General features: G+C 40.5%; 2 protein-coding genes across 2 annotated transcripts; both read left to right on the top strand.

Moving 5' to 3' along the window:
• Positions 1 to 1,264: 1,264 nt before the first annotated feature.
• prrg4 (proline rich Gla (G-carboxyglutamic acid) 4 (transmembrane)) lies at positions 1,265 to 6,235 on the top strand. Its single transcript, XM_074613523.1, has 6 exons — positions 1,265 to 1,757; positions 1,856 to 2,019; positions 2,125 to 2,152; positions 3,278 to 3,410; positions 4,627 to 4,809; positions 4,925 to 6,235. Exons 1-6 carry the CDS (start codon positions 1,658 to 1,660, stop codon positions 4,950 to 4,952), a joined length of 636 nt encoding a protein of 211 aa, XP_074469624.1. The 5' UTR covers positions 1,265 to 1,657; the 3' UTR covers positions 4,953 to 6,235.
• A 1,074-nt stretch (positions 6,236 to 7,309) lies between these two features.
• On the top strand, positions 7,310 to 22,661 carry qser1 (glutamine and serine rich 1). The gene is made up of 13 exons (XM_074613537.1): positions 7,310 to 7,719; positions 12,447 to 12,556; positions 13,056 to 13,193; positions 13,356 to 16,664; positions 17,853 to 18,157; positions 18,285 to 18,401; positions 18,517 to 18,650; positions 18,867 to 19,054; positions 19,185 to 19,322; positions 20,076 to 20,173; positions 20,397 to 20,543; positions 21,074 to 21,169; positions 21,372 to 22,661. Exons 1-13 carry the CDS (start codon positions 7,607 to 7,609, stop codon positions 21,510 to 21,512), a joined length of 5,034 nt encoding a protein of 1,677 aa, XP_074469638.1. The 5' UTR covers positions 7,310 to 7,606; the 3' UTR covers positions 21,513 to 22,661.
• The last annotated feature ends 887 nt before the right edge of the window (positions 22,662 to 23,548 follow it).

Genomic DNA, 23,548 nt, shown 5'->3' on the forward strand with positions numbered 1-23,548 from the left:
TGTGTTGTTGTGATCCAGGTGTGTAAGGGCTGCGTGAAGAGCTGTTGTGATTGCATCATCCGTCGATCTGTTTGTCCGATAAGCGAACTGGTGTTGGTCAAGATCGGCAGGGATGACAGTTTTAATGTGGGACAGAACTAGTCTCTCGAAACATTTTGTGATAATGGGGGTTAGAGCAACTGGCCGGTAGTCATTCAGGCAGTTCACTTTGGTTTTCTTGGGTACAGGGACGATGGTGGTTTCCTTAAGGCATGTGGGAACAACAGACTGTTCAAGTGAGAGGTTGAAGATGGTTGTAAATACCCCTGTTAGCTGGTCTGCACAGGCCTTAATGATTCGTCCGGAGACCCCATCCGGTCCTGACGCTTTCCTGATGTTGACTCGGCGCAGGACGGATTTGACCTGGTGGTGTTGGAGCTTTATCGGTTGGTCCTTCTCAGTTAGTGCAGGTTGGATGTTGGTTTCCTTGTTTTCCCGGTCGAACCGAGCAAAGAAGTGATTCAGGGTATCAGGAAGCGTGTTGTCTGTGGGACTTAAGGCTGTGCGGTTGTCTTTGTAGCCAGTGATGGTTTTTATCCCCTGCCACATGCTCTTGGAGTCATTGTTCTTAAAGTGCTCCTCTATGCGCTCTTTATATCTGCGTTTGGCCTCCCTGATCCCCCTCCTCAGTCTCTTTTGCGCCTCTTTGTATTCCTGCGAGGTCCCAGATTTAAAGGTAGAGTCCCGTGCTCTGAGCAGGGTCCGCACCTCGCCGTTGAGCCACGGTTTCTGATTCGGAAAGACTTTGATGGTTTTTGTCCCAACCAGTAGTATTGTTGTTGTTATTATTTCTTTTCTTTTTTTTAATTATTTTTCAATGAATATTATCAAAGTAAAATTTGCCTTTTTGTCTTTTCATTTAGATATTTAGGTGTTACTCTTTTTCAGAGTGAATTTCTTTAATTGCAAAAAATAAAATAAGCTTGTATAAAAATGTACATCAACAGCAAGATGATCAATAAGAGTAAAGGCCAACACATGATTCATCTTTGGGAGGAGTACAATTGTGGCATCTGACTCAAGTCAGATGATGCATGTGAAATCCTATCTAACACTTGGGTGTGAAAAGACTTGCTGGAAAAGTTACTTTCACTTTCGTGGTTTCAGCTGCCATCTAGCGTCCACTTTTTTATTTGCATAGCTTATCTGTATTACCCAGGTGAACGGGATCGATTGGTTGAGTCTGGCAGGTATAGTTTTAGGAGGAGCTGTTGCATAGGGGGCCACATCTGTTGGGAGTAAACAAAACCGGAACTGTGTTGAGTTCTTCAGGGACTACCACAGCTATACTTGACTGTATTTTACCTTTAGACGATATGATCCGTGTTAAACTTTCTCAAAGTTGCTAAACTCAGCTGTTGTTTGTTACTTTGGCTGAACGTTTCCTGATTCGCGTCGACCTACCTGCTCCTTTACCTGAGGGTTTATTGTGTTGGCGTTGAACTCTGCCCATCATTATGTGCCACTTTTCATCATAGGTAAGCTAGAATAAGAGGTATCAGGTGAAAGAAACGTGTACATATAGTAGTTTGAAGAATACTGGGTGCGTATAGTTGATGGTACTCTGCCCTCTGGACTGCCCATTTAATGCCACACCTGTTCGCGCGCAGGTGCACGCATGACCATGTTGTTTCACCTGTTCATATTCCTTCAACTCCTGTCATGTGGAGATCTGGCCTGTATGAGGAGGTTACTGTCCAAACATGAAGACCAAGAAGGTGAGATATAGTAGAAAAATTAAAACTGTAAACACTAAGATCTTGTCTGATGTTCACCTGTGAATCAGTTCACCTGTCTGGGCATATGCTCCTTTAAGTGTTTGTAGATGAGGGGGGCGCAAATTCGTTCCTGGGTCGCCATCTGCTGTTCAACCGGTTTGACTTTGAGATTTTCACTCCTGGAAATCTGGAGAGGGAGTGTTATGAAGAAGATTGCAATTATGAAGAAGCAAGGGAGGTCTTTGAAAACATCCCTCAAACAGTTAAGTGATGCTGTCCAGTCCAGTGGGCTGAGGGGTCATTTCATTCTGAGCATAAAGACAGCAGACTTCACTACAGCCTACTATAATGATGCTTTGTTTTGCAGGATGTTTTTTGGAAGAAATACAATGCAGGTAAGAGAGAGAGAGATACATACCTCCATTTGTTGCTTAGATCATTTTTAAATTGATGTTATCACTACTTGTAATGACACGAGTTGTGTATGTGTTGTTTAAGGTACACTTGTACCTTGCCTGTAGCAAGTAATAAAGTTATGTCACTGGTGCTTTCAAAACCTGTTTCACCACATGTTCAACAGCACACAGTGGCTTTGCTTTATGTTGCTCAAACTCCCAATTTTGTGTCATAAATTACCTCTGCAGCCCTCATTTATTGTATGGCTGTCAAAATTGGCTAAAAATGACATTCCAATGTTCGTTCTAAAAAAAACACATAGGTTAGAACTATTCGAATATCTATTTTTGCGCGCTATGTCCATGACCCCGTGACCTAACTGGCCACCAGCAACGCAGCACTGCTCAGCGTGACGTTTTGAGTTGTAATTTTGTCACACACCCTGTTTCTGTTTATTCCCGTCGCTCGCTTTGAAAGCAATGGATGAGGAACAGCTGATTTGTGACGTTGAAATGAGAAGTTATCTACAGCATACAATACCTCCTCATTTCACAACAAAAACTTAAATAAGGTGGCAGCTGGCTGGATGGAGATCGCCAAGAGATCGCCTGAAAGTGTCCCACTTGCTGTTGGTTATATTTTATGTCATTTCCAGTAAATATCACAATATAAAACATGTGATTTCTGTTGTTGAATCATTCCTCTTTCAGCTTGACTTAACATTACATTTCACTTTCAGTTAGGCAAATGAAAGTGATGTGTGACTCCCTTTATGCATTCAGTGCGCACGAGGCAGACAGCCGCAGTAGTGCTGCTTTTTTTCCACAATCGAATATTCATTTCCTTTTTTTTTTACTATTCGAATATATCCGAATGTAGTATATTTGTTGACAGCCCTAATTTATTGTTTTGCATTGCCGGTGACTGAATTCTGAATAGATAGATAATACCTGTGTGTCTGCTGCTGTAGAAAATCAAACTATTCTACACTGCTGCTCTCAAACCAAAGAATCAATATCAGATGAAAAAGAGGAACCACGCTGTGATATTCAGCTGGCTGGCTACCTTTGTTGCATAGTGCAACTCACACTGTCCAGTTACTCACTGTGGTCTGTGATCAACAGATAAGAACAAGCGCCCCATACGGGTCGATGTGACATCTCTTTTGGTGGGACTGGTCACTGGTGGAGTGGCCCTTGTTATCGCTGGCCTCCTGGTCTGGTACTTCTGTCAAGGCAAATGCAAGAACCGTGCAAAGTAAGTAAGAGGGTCTTTATTACTATTAATGGCAGCTACATTATCCCTGCACACTTTCACCTTAGTAGCTATAGCACTACTACCACCTTTTAATACACTAGTACAACTCTGTTGCGCTATAAACCCATGTACTTGAACAAACTGACAACCTGAATGCTTTTTAGCCCCATATTTAATAAAATTCGTAATATTTCAGAGTTTTCAGACATTTTCATATGCAGATTGCAGACAACTGCTGCACAGCTTTTTACAATATAATTTGATGCTGCTCTTGTCCTGTATCTATTGTTCTTATCTTCTCAACTAACTATTGTTTTCATTATCGATTAATCTGCTGATTATTTTTTCGATTAATCATTTTGTCTATAGAATGTAAATAGTGGAAAAATGTCACACCCATACACAATCACCCAAAGCCCAAGTTGTCATAATCAAATTGCTTCTTTTGTATGACAAAGATACTCAGTTTACTACAGTATAATGAAGGACAAAGAAAAGCATCAAATACTCACATTTGAGAAGCTGGAAGTGTTCAGTATTTTTGCTTGGAAATTGACAAATGATTAGTAAATCATCAAAATAGTTAGAAATAGAATAATTGTCTATGAATCTACTAATCATTTAATCAGTTGTTACATGTTTAAGCTCTATACCTGTTCCTGCCGGTTGAGCTGCTAATATGATGTGAATTTTTTATCCCATACATGCAAATTTATCCTAGATATGCAATTTTATGCCCTGTGATAGTCTGGCAACCTGTCCAGGGTGTACTTTGCCTTCGCCCAATGTCAGCTGGGATCGTCTCCAGCCCCCCCGTGATGGATGGATGGATGAATGTGCAATTTTATCCTACATGTGACACATTTTGTATCCTATGTTTACACAATTAACTTATTACTTTTATACTTGTTAGCACTTTTTTATTACACTCGTAATTTTGTTCTGCTGTGCACTTGCCATGCAAATACTATGAATAACAATGAAGTGAGTCTTGAATCTTCTAACAATATGTTACTGCTTCTTGTAAAACATCCACCATAATACCAATCCCAAAGAAACCACGCCCCTCTTAACCAAACCACTACAGACCAGTAGCACTCACCTCCATAGTGATGAAATGCTTTAAAAAAACCTTCCACCTTTACCTTCATACTTGAAGGCATTAAGTGTGTCACATATGAATGACATGACATGTATGTCTCTACTCCTCTTGCAGCTCCGTTCGGCAGCGACCGAGAAGGAGTAACGCCTCTTTAATAATGCGACGACTAGAGGAGGTGTCCTTACAACCTTTACCCCCACCCCCTATGGAGGAAATGGACCCCCCTGGGCTGCCTTCCTATGAGCAAGCAATTGCAAAAAATGGACCACATGACGCCCCACCTCCTCCCTATCCTGGGTATTTTGCATGTGCATTTGTATTTGCAGTTATGTCATAACTCAATCCATAATGCAGTCACAGAAAGGTCCTTCAAACAGATTTTTATAACATCTTCTCTTATTTTTTGTTTTAGTTCACGACCTGGAAGCATTCGGCGGTAGTATCTTCAGGACAACACATCTGCATGTCTGTCAACATCAGGCAGACAATTTGCAACTAACATTTACACTGCTTGGCATTGTATACAATTTTTTTCATCATCACAAGATTTAAAACATTTTCTAATGCCTCCTGTTTTGTTGCTCTGATTATCTTTTTCCACTCATACATTTCTAATCTTTCTGATTTGTTGGTGTATTTTTCCTTGGCAGTATAATCCCCCTTCTTAACATGCTTGTGCCAAAACGTAGTCTCTTCTATTTTCCCTATTTCCTGATTATGCTTTGTAAAATAACCCTAAACCTCTGCTGAATGAGCTTTATAATACATTTTACCCAGTTTGCTGCTTTTTGTCTAAATGAAAATGAAGAATCAATAATGTATTGGATATGAGAGATTTAAGTTGCTGTAGTAGTAAGGCCCTTAAATAGCAGTGGCTTTAGACACAGCACGCATAGAAGGTCTGAGAGCGGGATTAGGATTAGGTTTCATTACACAATAAGTATTAATTGCAATTGAAGAGAAGCAGACTGATACAGCTTCCTGTCTCCTTCAGAAGAAAAAATGGTAACCTCAAAACTGATTTCAATGGCATGATGGTATTCTATAATATTGCCATACAGAAAATGCTTTTACGGTTAATACAAGTGTTTTTTGATGTACTGGTCTACCAGCTTGCTTTGTTAGGATTCACTTTCAGCTTCATATCATAATCTATTAACTTTTTTATTTTTAAAAAAGTGCAGATTTTATTGCTGGTTTATAGACTTTTATTGTGCACCAACCAATGAGACTGCTCTTCTAATATGTGAAGTCATGTTTACTTTCAGTATATACTGTACATTGTGGTTAATTATTAAAATGTACTATAAATAGATGGAGGTTGAAGCTCTTCAAAGGCAGTTTTGCAATATCTTACATTCACATAGAAGAACGTTTTACAATTCTACAAGAAAATTATAGCTGTGATGAATATGACGGTTAAAAACATATTTCAACAGTTGAGGTGTAGCACAACAGTTTGTCCAACAAAACAAAGTCACTCACTTAAACTGTAATTTGACTGAGCGTTTTACAAGCCTGTTGGACGCTGGTGTGTCCTTCTCATCAGATGGTGCAGAAATACAAGGGTTAAGAACTTATTATGGCCCTGTAAATTACCAAAGTTCCGTCATGACATTATGAGAATTAATGTAGGGGTAGCCTTGTTGAAGCGGATCTGTACCATAACTACTTGAAATGAAAATCTTTTACAGATGTTTTAAATAAAATGGATATTTTAATTATTTTTTTGGCTCATCTTTCAACTGTGTGTGAGGTTGTGTACATGTGTGCAGGATGCATCAATATATCACTCCCTTTTGTGTGAATATGATCAGCTTTGAGGGTTTTATCAGACCTATTAGATAACAATTGTATGTTCTTTAAGTAATTTTCACAGCCTTTGGATTTATAGAAAACAAGTCAAATCAATGCACTATTTGATGTCCTTTGAATTCCAAGAAGTTGGGCTTTTTACCTGTAAATGTATTGTATTTATGTGAAATGTAGCTAATAAAATTAAATGAATATATACATACAGTATATACATATGTATATTGTATACACAGATGTATATATATATCTATAGATATCTATATCTATAGATATATAGATATATAGATATATTGGATAGATGTATTTCAAAAAGGGGAGTTGCAACATAACTGAACAATTATTTTATAGATTCCAAACTGGCTCCAATGACATCCAAAACAGGTCTATTTTTTTATTTGCCTCAGTGTATTATTCTTTAATTCACTGGGTTATCTTGGCATTATTATAATAATTCCAACACATTACCCAATCTATATATATAAATGATTGGGTAATGTGATTCTTGTAAGGTCTCCTTGGGTGTCCAGAAAGGCGCCACTAAAATAAAATGTATTATTATTATTATATATATATATATATATATACATATATATATTTATTTGTTAAAGCCTGTCTCTGCTTGGGTAATGTGTTGAAATTATTAGAATAATGCCAAGATAATTCAGTGAATTAAAGAATAATACACTGAGGCAAATATATATATATCTATTCTGTAATTCACTGAGTTATCTTGGCATTATTATAATAATAATTTCAACACATTACCCAATAAGCAGAAGGCAGGCTTTAACAAATTGCATCATATGAGGGATTTTGGGGGTCGTAAATATGACATTGTAGAAAGAAAAAAAAAGTTTTGTTGGTATGAAATGATGTGAATCTGAGAGAGAGAGACACATACATAACAGCTGAAGTTTTGTTTTTGGTGTGGAAGGAAGGAAAACTACAAAAAAACTTCCAGCCAAAGTGTGCGGTGCATCCTGGGAAATGAACCAACATGGGTACGTGAAACCATGCAGGGCTTTGCACGGCTCTCCGTGACGAGGAGATGAACACAAACTAACACTCAGAAAGGCTGAAAGATACACTTCTATCCAGGATATCACACCACTTCACTTCACCTTTGCGGACTCTACATTGCTCTGACTTTACTACCCTGTGCCCTGCTCGGTGGGTCGGTGGGTTGGACCCGGTTGGACCCCGGTTGGACCCCGGGTACTGCTACGATGTGTGTCCGCTGCTCCACGAAGCTCCGCCGGGTAACTGCCTCTCTCACCGGATGATGGACAGGAACTACCCGACCTCCAGCTTTGCGGACGCGCTGGCTCCACCAGCACAGACCGTAGCTTCTTGGGCCTATGACCGCAGCAGCACAGCTAGTGTCAAGCCAAGGTAAAAGAGATGAAGGGGCAACCTTTTGAAGGAAACGTCGGTGATGTGTGGAGAGGAGGCCTGCTGGAGAAAAGTGCTCCTCGTTATGGAGATAATATGGAGAAATATCTGGATTGGATCGGAGTTGTCCAGACTTGTCTCCTCTCTGCCCACCTTGCTAGTCCTCGCTAGCATCCTCTACTAACCATTTACACACTTAGTACTCTCTAAGAGAGGGATATAATGGTATCTTTAATAACTTGACGAGCTATACAGCTTAAACTAGCGTTTTATCGGTGTGTTTTCTTCACCCACAGGTGCTCACCAAAGCCACAAACATGGATAGATAGGTGACTAGCTCCTAGATGCTAGTCATGTCAGATACATGGCACCTCAGATGAGTGGTAGCTGTTGGTGTTGTTACCTAAGAGCTAACAGGCTACGTGTCCAAGCATGTTTTTATGTCATTATTTTGGTTACAAGTGAGAGGTTCATTGCTATCTTTCACATTACCTGCTTTATATTTTAAAAAAGAGTAAATGTAACTGCAAAACCTGCCAAAGTTGTATAACTATAGCTAACTAACTAACTTAGTCCAACTCAAGGCTGTTGTATTGTGGTCTACTCCACATTGTTATAATGAAAAGAGGTCATACTTTATGACTAAATTGTACAAATGAGTCAGCACAAGCAGCACAAAAACTTATTTTACATGAAACACTCATCTTAAAGAGAAAGGCCAGATAATATTAAATATGATGATCCACTAAATTACATTTGTTTATTTGTTTTGCACAATTGAAGACAATTATTTTTTACTTGCTTTATATTTTATAAAAAGAGTAAATGTGACTGAAAAAACCTGCCAAAGTGGTAGAGCTCTAGCTAAGATAAGATAAGATAAGATAAGATAAGATAGAACTTCATTATTCCTGGAGGAAATTCTTGTGCCAGAGAATTGCTAAAAAATACATCAAAATTACAACAAGTTCAAGTGTATAAAATACAAGTGTATAAAATAAAAAAAGCATATATATTTTTATATAAAAGTACTATTTCTAGCACCAGTGCCTAATAGAATAACAATTAATTAAGATACAGTTAGTAAAATTAGTAAATAAGATAAGATAAGTAAAATAAAAAAGGTAAAGTAAGCTAACAAACAGAAAAAATAAGTAATATTGCACATGTTGGACATTAATATTGCACACAATGAACAGTGATATTGCACATGAGAATGTAAAAAGTAGTATTGCACATGATATTGATATTATATTTGTACTCAGTGTAACTAAGTAACTTAGTCAAACTCAAGGCTGTTGTATTGTGGTCTACTCCACATTGTTATAATGAAAAGAGGTCATACTTTATGACTAAATTGTAGTATATCTGCTACAAATAAGTCCGCTCAAGCAGCACAAAAACTGCTTGAAACACTCCCTAAATCTTAAAATAGAAAGGTCAGAGCAGATTAAATAAGATGATCCACTAAATTACATTTGTTTATTTGATTTGCACAATTTAATACCATTATTTTTTTACTTGCTTTATATTTTATAAAAGAGTAAATGTAACTGCAAAACCTGCCAAAGTTGTATAACTATAGCTAACTAACTAACTTAGTCCAACTCAAGGCTGTTGTATTGTGGTCTACTCCACATTGTTATAATGAAAAGAGGTCATACTTTATGACTAAATTGTACAAATGAGTCAGCACAAGCAGCACAAAAACTTCACTTATTTTACATGAAACACTCATCTTAAAGAGAAAGGCCAGATAAGATTAAATATGATGATCCACTAAATTACATTTGTTTATTTGTTTTGCACAATTTAAGACAATTATTTTTTACTTGCTTTATATTTTATAAAAAGAGTAAACGTGACTGAAAAAACCTGCCAAAGTGGTAGAGCTCTAGCTAAGATAAGATAAGATAAGATAAGATAAGATAGAACTTCATTATTCCTGGAGGAAATTCTTGTGCCAGAGAATTGCTAAAAAATACATCAAAATTACAACATGTTCAAGTGTATAAAATAAAAAAAGTACCAGTGCCTAATAGAATAAAAATTAAGTAAGATACATTTAGTAAAATGAGTAGATAAGATAAGTAAAATAAAAAAGGTAAAGTAAGCTAACAAACAGAAAAAATAAGTAATATTGCACATGTTGGACATTAATATTGCACATGAGAATGTAAAAAGTAGTATTGCACATGATATTGATATTATATTTGTACTCAGTGTAACTAAGTAACTTAGTCAAACTCAAGGCTGTTGTATTGTGGTCTACTCCACATTGTTATAATGAAAAGAGGTCATACTTTATGACTAAATTGTAGTATATCTGCTACAAATAAGTCCGCTCAAGCAGCACAAAAACTGCTTGAAACACTCCCAAAATCTTAAAATAGAAAGGTCAGAGCAGATTAAATAAGATGATCCACTAAATTACATTTGTTTATTTGATTTGCACAATTTAATACCATTATTTTTTTACTTGCTTTATATTTTATAAAAGAGTAAATGTAACTGCAAAACCTGCCAAAGTTGTAGAGCTCTAGCTAACTAACTTAGTCAAACTCAAGGCAGCAGATTAAATAAGATGATCCACTAAATTACATTTGTTTATTTGTTTTGCACAATTTAAGACTATACAACATAACAAAAAAATAAATGAATAATATACAGTGCAGGATGAGGCAAAAAAAAACACTGGGCTTATCTGAAGCCTCCACCTAGAGACAAGATTAATCTAAATAAATAATATGAATACATAATAGTGATAACAAAACAATTAGGACAATATATATATAAAAAAAAGACAAGTGTGTGTGTGTGTTGCATGGAAGTGTATGGTTAGTGTTTGTGAGGAGGATATTGATTTAAATATCTATAAAGACTTCTTCAAACAACATTGTGAGTGGGAAAAAATAAAAACAGATACATGGACAACATGGGGAAAAGCAATTACAAGACAGCAATTAAATGACCCTTTAAACGATTTTTGAAACATTTTACAGATGAACAGTTTATTGATAGATGTGAAAAGATACTCCATAATTTGGTTCCCCTAAAGCTTATCGGAAATGTACCTCTAATAGGGAGGAATTTAGGAGGATGAAGATCTAGAGATTGACGGGTTGAGTAAGTTCATTACAGAAATGATTACTTAATCGATTTTGTTGAATGAGGAATCAATTTCTATATGCTCCACTCACCAGTACAGATGAGTTATTAGAGGAAGCAATTTAGTTTCATTAAGACAATCTGGAAACTCATTGGTCACTTTATTAGGTACACCTTTAAAAATCGAATGAGCAAAGCGCTCAGTCGAACCTTTACGAAGATAATAATGTGAGGTTATTGAGGTTGCAGTGGTGTTTTTACTGGACTGTGTTATATTGAGAGTTGTTTCAAATGCTTTGCCCGCCCCATTTACAAACATGAGGGGGGGAACAATATCAGAAACACATTTTAATATAATGAAGACCAGTACCACACAATGATCTCTGTAAGAATCATACTGTTTGAATTAACACCCCTTTGTCTGTGTCAACAAAAACTAAACATTATACTCTTCAGAAATGTCAAATATGTGGCAGATATGTTGTGTTGCAATGCATTCATTTGGCATGGATATATGTAACTTTATAGTTAAATAGCAGAGAAGAGTTGCGTAACAGACGATTGCTGGTGTGTGTGTGTCTGTTGAAGGGTTGATAATTCCCTTTCAGCTTCGTGTTCTTCCACAGATGTTTACCTTCTGGCAAAAAGGGAACACTTCGGCTCAGACTGGCTGCATCTGATTAACTCGGATTTTATATCTGTTTCCTATGAATTTTCTCCCAATAGAATATAAAGTCATGTGTCAGATATTAAACTGTTTTCCCCTAATTGGCTCAGGTTAAACATAAATTCCTCACACCAAGTAGAGCAATCCCTTTTTTTATTTTTGGACATCAACAACTGTGACTGGTGAATTCTTCAATTCACAAACTGCTTTCAAAGTTTTAACAGCTATTCAGGACTTCTTAACTATTGTTGTTCATTTGCTTGATCTAGAATACAAACTAATATAGCTGACATTAGGCTACTAGGTTTTTCCTCTCAGATCAATTTTGCCAAAATATTCAGAGTCTTATCTAATTCTTACTAACAACATTATCGATGGGCAGATAGGTTCTTCTTTTTTGGACAAATTGATGTCCTGTTTTTATGAGTGTTCATATTTGTGTTGGCTTTAATGTGTGCTGTATTTTGTATGAATAACCTTTTATGACTGACTTTTAGGGCTGTCCTCCACCAAAGAAATTCTTAATCGACTAACAATACGACTTTGTCGACTAATCGATTAGTTGATTTAATCGACAGATCTGTAAAACTGAGTTTCTCCACAAAGAATCACACAAAAGCACCACTTTAAATCTTGTGTTTAGCAGAGATGTGCTCATAAGTTTCTTGGAAATGAGTCATTCAGCATGAAAAAGCATTAAAAAAAGACCAAAACGACTGATTAGTCAACTAAACAACCTACTGACTCGTATGTGACAGACCAATAGTAGTGTGTATTAACACATTTTGATTCATAGAGTTTGTCACTCAGTAGACTACAGAATTAATACTTGAAAACAAGCGTGCTGTGTGTCAAGAAGAAAAGTCATTTACTTAGTTGTGTGCTTCAACTAAGCACACAACTGCTGCTTGTGAAGATGAGTTTTCACGTGTGTGTTTGTGTGTTGGTGCAGTTCCAGTTATGGTGCAGCACACCTTGATGCAGAGCTCCTCCAGCGGCAAAGCTACGCTTCCACCCACCAGCTTCCCACCTACACTACATCACACCTTCCTGCGGCAGCAGGTGAGTTATGAATGCTATACACATGGCTTTTAAAGGATCTGTTCACTAATTTACATTAAAGTTACTCTGTCACTTACCCCTGGTGGCATCTAGTCATGCAGATATGTTTGGTTTATACACTTTGGTTTGAGATATCGCCTTGTGATCAGAATGGTGGCTGTAGGGCAAATTTAATTTGTGGTACTCAAAACACTGAAAAACGACTTTTTAAAACAGTAAGGTGTCTGGATAATACACAAGCCTTGCTGTGGACCGTTTTAATTGAGGTAATTTCTTCAGTAGAAACTACTTCCATTGCAAACCTAATTTTTATATTGTTTTATACGTCATACCAATATACTGGCCTGGCTGATCTATCACAAGAGGCAAGTGAGAAATGTCTTTTTGCAATTTGGGTGAAGTTACCCTTTTAAGGCTCTTATTTACTTAGCACATAGGACTGTGTTTACTTTGTTGCCTATTGCTGTGCTTATCCTTCTTTTCCTCTTCTGACCATCAGGAGCACTTGACTCAAGCAGTAATACTTCTGAGACCTCAATCATGAGCTTCCTGTCAGCCATGGAAACGCGAAGCCTTCAGGCTGGTCCTGTTAGTGCCTCACTGCTTCCTCCTTTCAGACCCCCATCATGGCCTGCTGGTGAGAACACATCCACTCATTCTGTGTTATTTACACGCTACTTACACACCACGTTTTGGGGTGATTTTACCATGAATGTTGGCTTCTTATTGTATTATATTTGAATTATATCCCTCCATGTTGCCTGTCCTGTCCTTATTTTGTCTATTCTGTGCAATGCAGGTACCAACTCCTCCACCACAGAGCTGTATTTGACTGGTGCCCTGCCTTCTACTGCCACTTTCCCCTCACCCGCTGCTCTGTCGTCCTATCAGCACACTGGTGCCTACCCTTCCAGGAGTTATGCTACCAACCCATCCCTGGCTCTCCAGGATCCTGCCTTCAGCACTTCCACCAATGGCCTGTTTTCTCACCACGACCCCCTCCTCCATCTCAAAACAAGCCAGACTGTGCTTCCCACTGCATTGGCCTTCAATCATCTCTCTTCCCCCGCTTTGGGTTCAACCCTTCCTGTCCAGTCCTCCACTTACCGATCAGCCCAGGAGTCAGCTCCCCACCTCCTACAACCCCAGTTCAGCCTGCTACCCTCCGCCCTGCCTACCCCTCACGGTGCCCCACAACCCTACGGGGCCGCGGTTTTCTCCGGCTCTATTGAAAGAGCTCTTCAGCGTGAATGTAGTGTGATCAAACACCACCAGAGGCCTTCCAGCAGCCATGCAGCCTCAGAGCAATTGCCCAATTCAGAGCACTCCTTACAGGGTTACTTTGGCTCTGGCAGTGAAGCGGATGTGTCCTACCAGCAGGACCCGTCCCGTCATACCCCTGTGTCCTGCAGCCCTTCCACAGAAGCGGATTCCTCTCAAGGGGTCAATCGTGCTCCACAACCCAAAACAGACTCAGTAACTCAAGCTTATTCGTCCACTTCTGTGCCGAAGGCTAAAGACTGCTCCTCCAAACTAGCTCCACATCCCGCCGGGGGTGAAGAGAGTCATGAGCACTCTCAGAACCTGACTGGAGTGTCTCCAGACCGTTACTCCTCCCGAGGACAGAAGCAGAACTCTGTGATTGCTAATCAGCAGTCAATCCAGCTATCCAGCCTAATGTCAAGTACTCTGTCTCAAACCTATATCACCCCCCATACCCAGTCACAGCCCTCCCATTCCACCTCAGACAAACACTCCCCCCTTTACAAGACTCTGCCTTCCCTCTCCAGCCAGTCTGACAATGTGTCATCTGTTAGTCAGACTCTTGTGTACTCCAGTCCCGGAATGAGCCAGGAGCAGGAGATCCAGTTTGGAGCCCAGGTCCAGGGCTTGTGTCAGGTGAATCTCTCTGAGAGCTACCCGACATCCCACTCTCAGGGCGCCCCAAATGTGACTTTTACATCTCAGTCACAGGGGCAAGCTTCAGTGACTCAGAGCTACGCCACAGGACAATCCATGAACCTTAACTCCTCTTACCCACCCACATGTGTGCGGAGTTTGCCCACATCAAATTCCTCACAAGACTACACCCTGATGCAAGCCTCAGTGGGAGGTAAAACGCATGACATACTGTCCCAGCAGCATAAATATGTTTTGTCTGCACCGTTGCCTACCTACTCTTCAACTGCTCAAGCCTTACAAAATAACATCAGATCCTCAATACAGGACATAAAGCCAACATATGGCAAACAGAAACTTGGAGAGCTTCCTATCCAGGACATTGATGCTCTCCAGCAGGCATCAATGGAAGCCTCTGCTGCAGCTAGCAATATGTCCGCTCACAACGTCATCTATGTTGTTTCAAAAATGGACGATCATCACAAAACACAAAGCGTTATCCGAAGCAATTCACGCTCTGATGACCAGCTCATGGGACTAGGTCACACGAACACAGCACAGGTAAAGGATGAAAGGATGGCTTCTCTGAGCCAACAGCACATTCATCTAAGCAGTGCCAATGGTCAGGAAATTGCCAACACAAAAAGTACAAACTCCAGTATTATATCTTCACATGTGCCCCTTAGCTCAGAGCAGCTCAAGCAGCACTCTCTCCAACTCAAATCTCCTGAGCCACATCAACAAAACCACCAGAATCACACTCAGTCCCAGAGCTCGGCAGCCCACACCCAGTTTATCACCCTCCCCAGCACTCAGGTTCTCCTCGAACCCAACCAGATGATTCTGCTCCAGCAGCCCCTTCTCCACCAAAACACTTCAAAGGTGGTATCACTGCAAGGTCTCCAATCAGCCCAAGACTTGGGCTCCGTTCACGTCCAGTATCTGCAGATGAGCCGAGAACTGCTGGGTCCCAGTATCACTGAAACCCAGAGACAGCAGGGCACAGTTGTGTCTGAACAGAGTTCAGGGTGCCCTGATTCCTCTAAACACCACTACAGCCAGTCAGCAATTCAGCAACCAAATGACGCCAAGAATCACTTTGCTCTCAACTCCATTTGCTTCCCCGACTCCATGCTACTCGCAGACGACAGAAATATTTTGTCAAATGTCGATGACATCTTGGCTGCCACGGTGGCAGCCTGTGGCGTCACACCGCAAGACTTTGTCAAAGCTACATCCTCTGCTGAGGCTGAAATGGCAGTAATGGCGAGCCCCGTTGATTCTAAAGGTCACTTCCACACTGTGGATATAAGGCACATGTCACCTAGTTTCTCCTCAGCACAGCAGCCAATCATGACCAACACTAACTCCCACAACATGACCATGACACTAAATGGAGTTCAGATGGTCACAGACTGCCACGGCCAGCCTGTTCACCACCACAACAACAGTTCAGAGCTCGACACAAACGGAGATGGAGGGAGCTCTGAGAATGACTATCACTTAGGCGGGCAGGTGTATGACCCCCAAGGTCTCCAGAGCCGAGGCAAAGGGAATGCAAAGTGTATTAAAACAGAGGACGGCCTCATGGAAGGCACAGGCGGTGAAGACTTTCCCAAGAAGAAGGCTCGCTCTAAGTCCTTGACCAAACCAGGTGGTCCTGAGGATGATAGCGGACAGGCCAGACCGGCCAAGCGCAGTGGGCAGACCAAGCGGCAGAACTCCAGGGGTAGTGACGTCAGCTCGCCATCTGCCTCACAAGGTGTATATGATGGTTGTCCGCAGCAGGAGAGAATCAGACAAAAGATCCGTGAAGTGGAAGAGAAACAGCCGGAGGTCAAAACCGGCTTCATTGGCTCCTTCCTCGACTTCATCAAATCTGGCCCCAAACAGCAATACTCTCCAAGTCCCACACGAACTATTAGTCGCCCGAGAAAGCCCTGCACCTCGTCCAAACCGCCGCCATGTACTCTGCCTTCTTTGCCTCCCAAACTGCCGGCTCTGCCCGGGCCCTTGATTCCCCAGGAGAGCCAGGGAGTGAGCTCCCAACAGAAACGTCTGGATGAAGATCTGCAAAATAACTTGGAGACTCTGCCATCGTTCAGCTCCGATGAAGAGGAGAACACTGGGAAGAACCAGGCCCTGAGGAACAGCATCAGCTCAGCGCTTTCAGCTCTGGATGAGGCTTCAGATCGGAAAACCAGGCCAGGTAATAATACCTTGCTTAAGCTTGTCGAGAGCTGCCAATATTGTTATCAGAGCTTCAACATACAATCTGTTATATAATTGTTCATTTATTGATTGCATTTTCGATTATAACAAGATTAGGGCTGTCTTGTGCTGGCTTGTCGGGAAGGAGGTTAAATAATGCTCCAAACTTGCGCTTAATTTTGGTGAGGAAAAACTGGCATGGCCATTTTCACAGGGGTCCCTTGACCTCTGACCTCAAGATATGTGAATGAAAATGGGTTCTATGAGTACCCACAAGTCTCCCCTTTACGGACATGGCCACTTTATGATAATCACATGCAGTTTGGGGCAAATCATAGTCAAGTCAGCACACTGACAGCTGTTGTTGCCTGTTGGGCTTGAGTTTGCCATGTTATGATCTGAGCATATTTTTAATGCTAAATGCAGTACATTGAGGGTTTCTGGACAATATTTGTCATTGTTTTGTGTTAATTGATTTCTAATGATAAATATATACATACAGTAAATTCGCATAAAGTAAACCTGATTGCCCACCCATGTTGATAAGAGTATTAAACACTTGACAAATCTCCCTTTAAGGTACATTTTGAATAGATAAAAAATGTGTGATTAATTTGCGATTAACTCTGGACAATTCTGCAATTAATTGTGATTAAATATTTGAATCGATTGACAGCCCTAAACAAGATACTTGAGTCCACACTAATGTCTTAGAATTACCTCTTCTGTCCGACAGTCAGAATCCCAAATGTGTATATAAAAGAAATTTACAATAATATAAAAGAAAAGTAAATAAATCCTAATTTTGGCGTTGCAGTAAAAGCAAAGTCAGGTATTTTACCTGATAAATAGCCTACAAAATGATTGGTAATCGGAATTATTGGCTACATACGTTGTCCGTCCCATCTTTGCTGTTATGCTTCCCTGAGTGATGCAAAAATGTTAAACAAAGTCAACAGTATTCTCTTTGCTGTGCTGTGTTTTGAACTTTATTACATGTGAGACATCAATAATGCCCCTAGGTGTTAGGTCTTTTGGTAATATGCTGTGAAAAGCATTATGTTTTTTTTCTCTTGATGAATGCAGTCTGAAATCTCTTGGTTTATTGTACATATGAGGAGTCATTTTCCTGTTTCTTTCTGAAATTGCTTTTCTTCAACACATTCATATATTTGCAACCCTCCAGATAACCAAATCCCCGGTTCGATGATGAAGCCAGACCCAATTCCCACCATGCTCCACACTGTCACAGAGACCTGTTTGCCGCGGGTAGCCACTCCTACACAGACAACGAACGCCGTCTCATTAGGGACTGTGTTTGTGGCCAAAGAGGAGTCTAAGGAGACGCCACCGGGCCAGCTGGCTGTGCAGTTGACGAGTGTGGCCATCGAGGGACTGACTGACGAGGAGCTGTCTGACAGCGGAGGGGAGGGAATGTACAGGGAGAGAGACGAGTTTGTCGTCAGGAATGAGGATATTGAAAACTTGAAGGTACGGCCTTGAAAGACATAGACGGAAAATGAATACTCGTAGTTGAACATTCATTGTTTCATTTTCTCATACTGTAACTGTTACTACATGCTGAAGCCTGTTCTGCACGGTGTCTTCTTGTGTCCAGGTGACAATGAGAGCGGGCAGTGAGCCTCCAGCCATCTGGAAAGTCCAGAAGGCTCTGCTGCAGAAATTTGTGCCTGAGTTGAGAGATGGAAAGAGAGTCTTCTCAGCCACCAACAGTGTAAGTAAAAGCAGACACGCCAATACCCATGTATGCATGTAGGAGTATTCAACCATTCAAATGATTTTTCTTTATTCTGCAGCAGGTAACATGTTGTTTTTCTTTGTGTGTGTAGTATCTTGGATACTTTGGTGATGCCAAGACCATGTACCAGAGGGTATATGTGAAGTTCTTGGACACAGTGAACAAAAGGGAGTACGTACGAGTTTGTAGTCGGAAGCCACGCTGCAAGCCTATGAACTCGCTAAGGTACGCTAATAGTACTGACTGATGGAATTTATTTTTATTTTAACCTTTTCCACTCCACCCCTCTTTATCATATACACATTTTTGTTTTTTTTAGGGGGGTACAGGGGGTCTTTAGGGGGAGATAGCAGGTCATCAGTAGATGTCTGCGCTGGCACCCTCAAGGAGTGGAAGAGGTTAAACATTCAGTAGTGTAACTTTCTTTGTTCTGCCACCCAGGGGTGTTCAGGTGAAAACCTTGCTGGGCTTGACAGCCGCCCCTTCCTCAGTCTCCCAAAGCCAAAAGCCTCGACCCAAACAACTGAAGCCCAGGGCGGAGCCCCCACCGAAGAAGAGGAAGAAATGGAAGGAGGAGTTTTCACCTGCTGCTTCGGGATCATCTACAGAAGAGGGTGGTGACGATGACGGTGAAGAAACCTTTTGACTTTTCTCATTAAATCTAGCTAGGATATAAGTTGATATGATTGTAGTCTAAATCTCTTCCCGCTCTCTCACTGCCTCTTCATGATCTTTGATCTCTCACACACACACTCTCAGAGTTAAACCCTCCAGTGCCGTTTGCTTCACGGTTACTCAACACGCGAACCATGAAGGAGACATTCAGGAGCTTTGTGGAACTGCTCATCAGCATTGCCTTAGACGAAGATGTGATGACAGCACTTGAGAGGGCAAACGGTGAGTGAATTGACTTTTGACTTTTCTTAACCTTTTCCACTCAACCCCTCTTTTTCATGGACCCATATATGTCCTTTTTAGAAGGGTACAGGGGGTCTTTAGGGGCAGATAGCAGCTCAACAGTAGATATCACATAGAAGTGGTGTACATCATCTGAAAGCTGCTGAAGATTAATTTGAGATGCAGCTCAGCAGTGTGTCAAGTTGTTCTAGTCATAAATCAGAAATAAAAAACAAATTTAATTAATTAAAATAAATTGTGAAAGTGTATAAGGGTTTAGAACATTAAGATCGAAGTATATGATGACCATCCCCATGCTCTATTACGTCTCATAAGTTGCTTCAGCAATTTGGGTTCATACCATTTGTTACACAGATTTGGTGTTAAATTTAGCCATTTTTTACAAATCAAGAATTGATAAAAATGATCAATAATCCCTCAAATACCACATTAAGACACCTTTGGAGATTTCTGTAAGAATTAAAAGATTTTGGCGATTAGATCGCGAGCGCTTCTGTTCTGGAAAATGCTCTAGTTTCATATGATACCAATACTTTCACTCACACACACTAGCTCTAAAACTGCTACATCCTCTGAAAAAAAGTAAAGCCGGCACCCTCAAGGAGTGGAAGAGGTTAAGCTATTGGATTAGTAAGGCCAAAAATTTAATGAAAAAATGTGAAAACAAGGGCCAGATGAGTCGGGTATCAGACTTCAGCTATGTTAACTTGTTGTTAACTTCTCTTGTTTCAGATGAGTTTCTGCTGCCACATATGAAAAGAGTGGATGGGATGATCACTGACAACAGGAAACGCCTGCTTCACAAACTACACATAGGGCAGGTCCTAAAGGTGGGTGTGAGTTTGGCATTTTGTTTGTTTGAGCATCATTTTCACTCCAAAAGACTGAAAAGGCAAGCTTACAAACAAACCCTGAATCTATTTTGAAGACAAAGAGAAAAGCAATGCTACAGGATTTTGACTGCCGGTGTATGAACCTAAGTATCTGCGTCTACAAAACTAGTATGCCGCAATCTTGGACAACCCAAGTAACTGTCCTGTTCTGTGTCTTCAGACGGCTCTAGACAGCTTCCCAGAGATCTCCGTGGTGACTGAACTAAAGAAGGACGGGGAAACCCCTGCCTTTAAGGTGCGTCTCAGTGGGAAGGCCTACAACAAGAAAACCATGAAGCCCTACAAGATGCCGAACAAAGTGCCACAGGTAAGACGGAATAATCTCTGCATTCCAAATCACATACTTTTGCTTTTTACTTTTAGTACGTACTACAGCTGCCCTTACAGAGTTCGTACTGTTGCATGCAGTATGAATACAATTTGGACATAGTACTTTGTAAACAACATTGCGCCTTGAACTTTGACCCTCTTGCTCATATGTCCGCTCTGCAGAGGATTGTGGGTCAGAATAGCCAGGAAAGCATGCTGGCTTGCATATTGCAAAATGTGACCAGATGTAGTAGGACATCCTGGTGTTTTTAACCTACTGCATTTGACATACTATGTATTAGGACATATTAAATCTTTTTCTGACATACTATGGGTACTGGAACGCACAGAATGTTTTCACTGTGCTCTATATATGTCCAGCAGAGGGCACAGTGTCACCATTTCCTGTTTCTCACTCATTCCTTTATTCTGTTGATCACTGAAGCTACTGTTCCTTCCCCTGTCAAGATGTCTCTTATGTCTCAAATATCCCTGAAAAGCATTTGCTTTGCTTTTTTCTCTTTCTAGGAGTATACAGTGGACCAGCAGAAAACTCAGTGGTTCTCTCTGTACCACTCTCTGCAGCATTACAAGTACCACACGTACCTCATGTGTAAGGACGAGGTGAGACGTTGTTGTGCACGTGTATGCTTGCTGTTCTAGCTTGTGTTGAATTTAGTGAGCTGTTGTCTGTGTAGGTGCTAAGTCAGTGTATGTTTTTACTCTCTGATGGGTAATATTTTGCAGGTTTAATTTCAGATGCTAATTATTCCGGTGAAACTGTGCTGTATTAAGCTCTTTTTCTGTTTGTGGTTCTGCTCTCCAGATCGCATCTATGCGGGTGCAGACAGGGGACCTGGGGCAGGAGGAGACGGTGCAGAAGTGTATGCAGAACGGTGCTTGGGTAGAGGGGCTCTTCGATCGCTTTGGAGAGCTAATCAATCAAGTGCAGCAGGCCTGCCGGTGATCCAGCCTTCACAGGCTCGGTTTGAAAAAAAACAAACAAACTTTAAAACAACAAAGTCCAACCGACACTTAAAAACATGAGGATGCCTCTCAGCTCTAAATGGCGGCAGAGAAGGATGGAGTGAGTGTCTCCTTCCAGCCACAGAGAGAGATTTGAATCAGGGACCTGTCAGCTAACTTGCCTGAAAGACGTTTGTGGCCTACAAGTGGCAGCAGGTGAACAGCGGTGACAGCAGTAAAGTTAATAGTCTGCATCACTGCATCCCAGCAGAGAGCAGTAACTTGATCAACAGAGGACAAGGACTTCTGTTTTGGGAGCATTTTTGGAAGAATTCCACATAATGCTTCTCCTAGTCTTTGTAAGTTTTTGTAGTTACAAGCCCACTTTTTTTACGGGCCTTTTCATAGATTTATAATGAGTTTTTTTTTTAGTTAAATGCCAGATTATAACCAGTGAGTATGCACTAGATAGAAAGCAATCGGGATAGGAAGTAGAGCACAGCGAATAAAAATGCAGAAATCTGATTGCCTACAGTTATAACAAGCCTTCATCAATCATTTGAGAAGTAGGCTCACATACTGAGAAGTTGATTTATTGTATTAAAAAAAAGAAAAAATCTATATATATTATGTATAACCGTAGTTATATACCGTTTGTAAAACATCCATTTTGTAATGGAGCGCCAACTTATATATATATAATGTACATTTTGTATAAAAGAACAGGGAGGTGGGAACTGCAGCGATTCTCTTAGTAACTATATACTGTATCTATATTGTGGTTTAACTTTTGTGCTTCAAACACCCATTTGCTGATCAGATACAAGTCAGTGCCGTTACCGTACTGCTTTTTACAAATTTTGTTAATCAAATATTATGACCTTGACTTACCCGAGGGTAAAATGAAATAAATAAAAAGTTGTCTTTATACTTAACAGACATAGCCCACATTTTATGACGAATAGATATATATTTTTCACAGAAGTAAATATTGTTATGTTCTCATTACAATTTCTAAGACACACTTTTTCATTGTTTTTTCACAGTTTTCCACAATGGACTCTTTATAAGTCAGTTATCAATTTTATGCTATCAAAAACAATCTTGATCTTTACAGATGCAGTTTGTAAATAAAGTGCCGCATGTATTAGATGTTTGCTTTGGTATGTTTTGTCTGAGGCGAATAACATCTTCGAAATGATTTGGGGCTCGTGTGTGACGCGCCAGATTTTGAAAATGCTGTAGCAGCATAAAAATACAATACACTTTATTAACAGGAGATTCTGAGTACAATCTATAGGTGTCAATGAATTCCTCTGAGGTATTTTAAACTGGAGGACAGTTTAGGATTTTAGCAGTTACAGAGTTGGACTGTGTACCAAGGTTGTTTGGTACATAAAATTCGCTCCATTACACAGGATCTGATGACGGAGGAAGAGTGGGCGCAAGTGAGATTTTCATCTTTCTGTTATGGTGTCAGTAAAACCTCCAGAAGCCTTGACAGTGACTCCTGGTATCCCAGGAAAGTCCAATAAACACTGATCAGACCTGTGATTTCCTGGTTTGCCTCATATTCTACTTACTAATACTAATTACAGCTTTGCTACACAACTCAAACATAATGTGTCCTCGGCTCAGAGAGGTCAGTTAGTGTTTAACGTCACCTGTTTTGTTGGGAGTGTGCCGTTAATATTGGCTCATATTCTTGAGGGGTGGGGGGGACATTGTCGTGATGCTCGCCCACCATGCTCTCATGACCAAACTATTCCCTGTGAATGGGTGGCTGACTTTGTGTCGTCTGAGAGGGTCTTGAGCCTGTTGAATAAAATATAATTGTCCAGCCACAATGCAAAATTACTGGCAGCCCCCTAAACAACAAAAGCGTCTCTGTGCTGCAGCGACGGCTCTGTGAGGAAAGCCACTGTCCTCTGTCCTTTTGGAGTTGCGGAGGACGGCCAGTCAGGCAAGCGTTTGAGATTCCAGCACGGGCACAACTGGTGGAGACAGTTACTGGATGTCTGCTGTCCAGATGAAAAT

This window comes from Sebastes fasciatus, chromosome 2 (genome assembly GCF_043250625.1).
Source record: "Sebastes fasciatus isolate fSebFas1 chromosome 2, fSebFas1.pri, whole genome shotgun sequence".
In the NCBI taxonomy this organism is placed as follows: domain Eukaryota; kingdom Metazoa; phylum Chordata; class Actinopteri; order Perciformes; family Sebastidae; genus Sebastes; species Sebastes fasciatus.

Bases quoted from the DNA above. Each gene is read 5' to 3' on its own strand.
- prrg4 (XM_074613523.1), top strand. From the start codon at position 1,658: ATGACCATGTTGTTTCACCTGTTCATATTCCTTCAACTCCTGTCATGT. The intron at 1,758-1,855 runs GTGAGATATAGT...TGCTCCTTTAAG, and splicing joins CAAACATGAAGACCAAGAAG to TGTTTGTAGATGAGGGGGGC. The intron at 2,153-3,277 runs GTAAGAGAGAGA...TGTGATCAACAG, and splicing joins TTGGAAGAAATACAATGCAG to ATAAGAACAAGCGCCCCATA.
- qser1 (XM_074613537.1), top strand. From the start codon at position 7,607: ATGATGGACAGGAACTACCCGACCTCCAGCTTTGCGGACGCGCTGGCT. The intron at 12,557-13,055 runs GTGAGTTATGAA...TCTGACCATCAG, and splicing joins ACACCTTCCTGCGGCAGCAG to GAGCACTTGACTCAAGCAGT. The intron at 13,194-13,355 runs GTGAGAACACAT...TGTGCAATGCAG, and splicing joins ACCCCCATCATGGCCTGCTG to GTACCAACTCCTCCACCACA.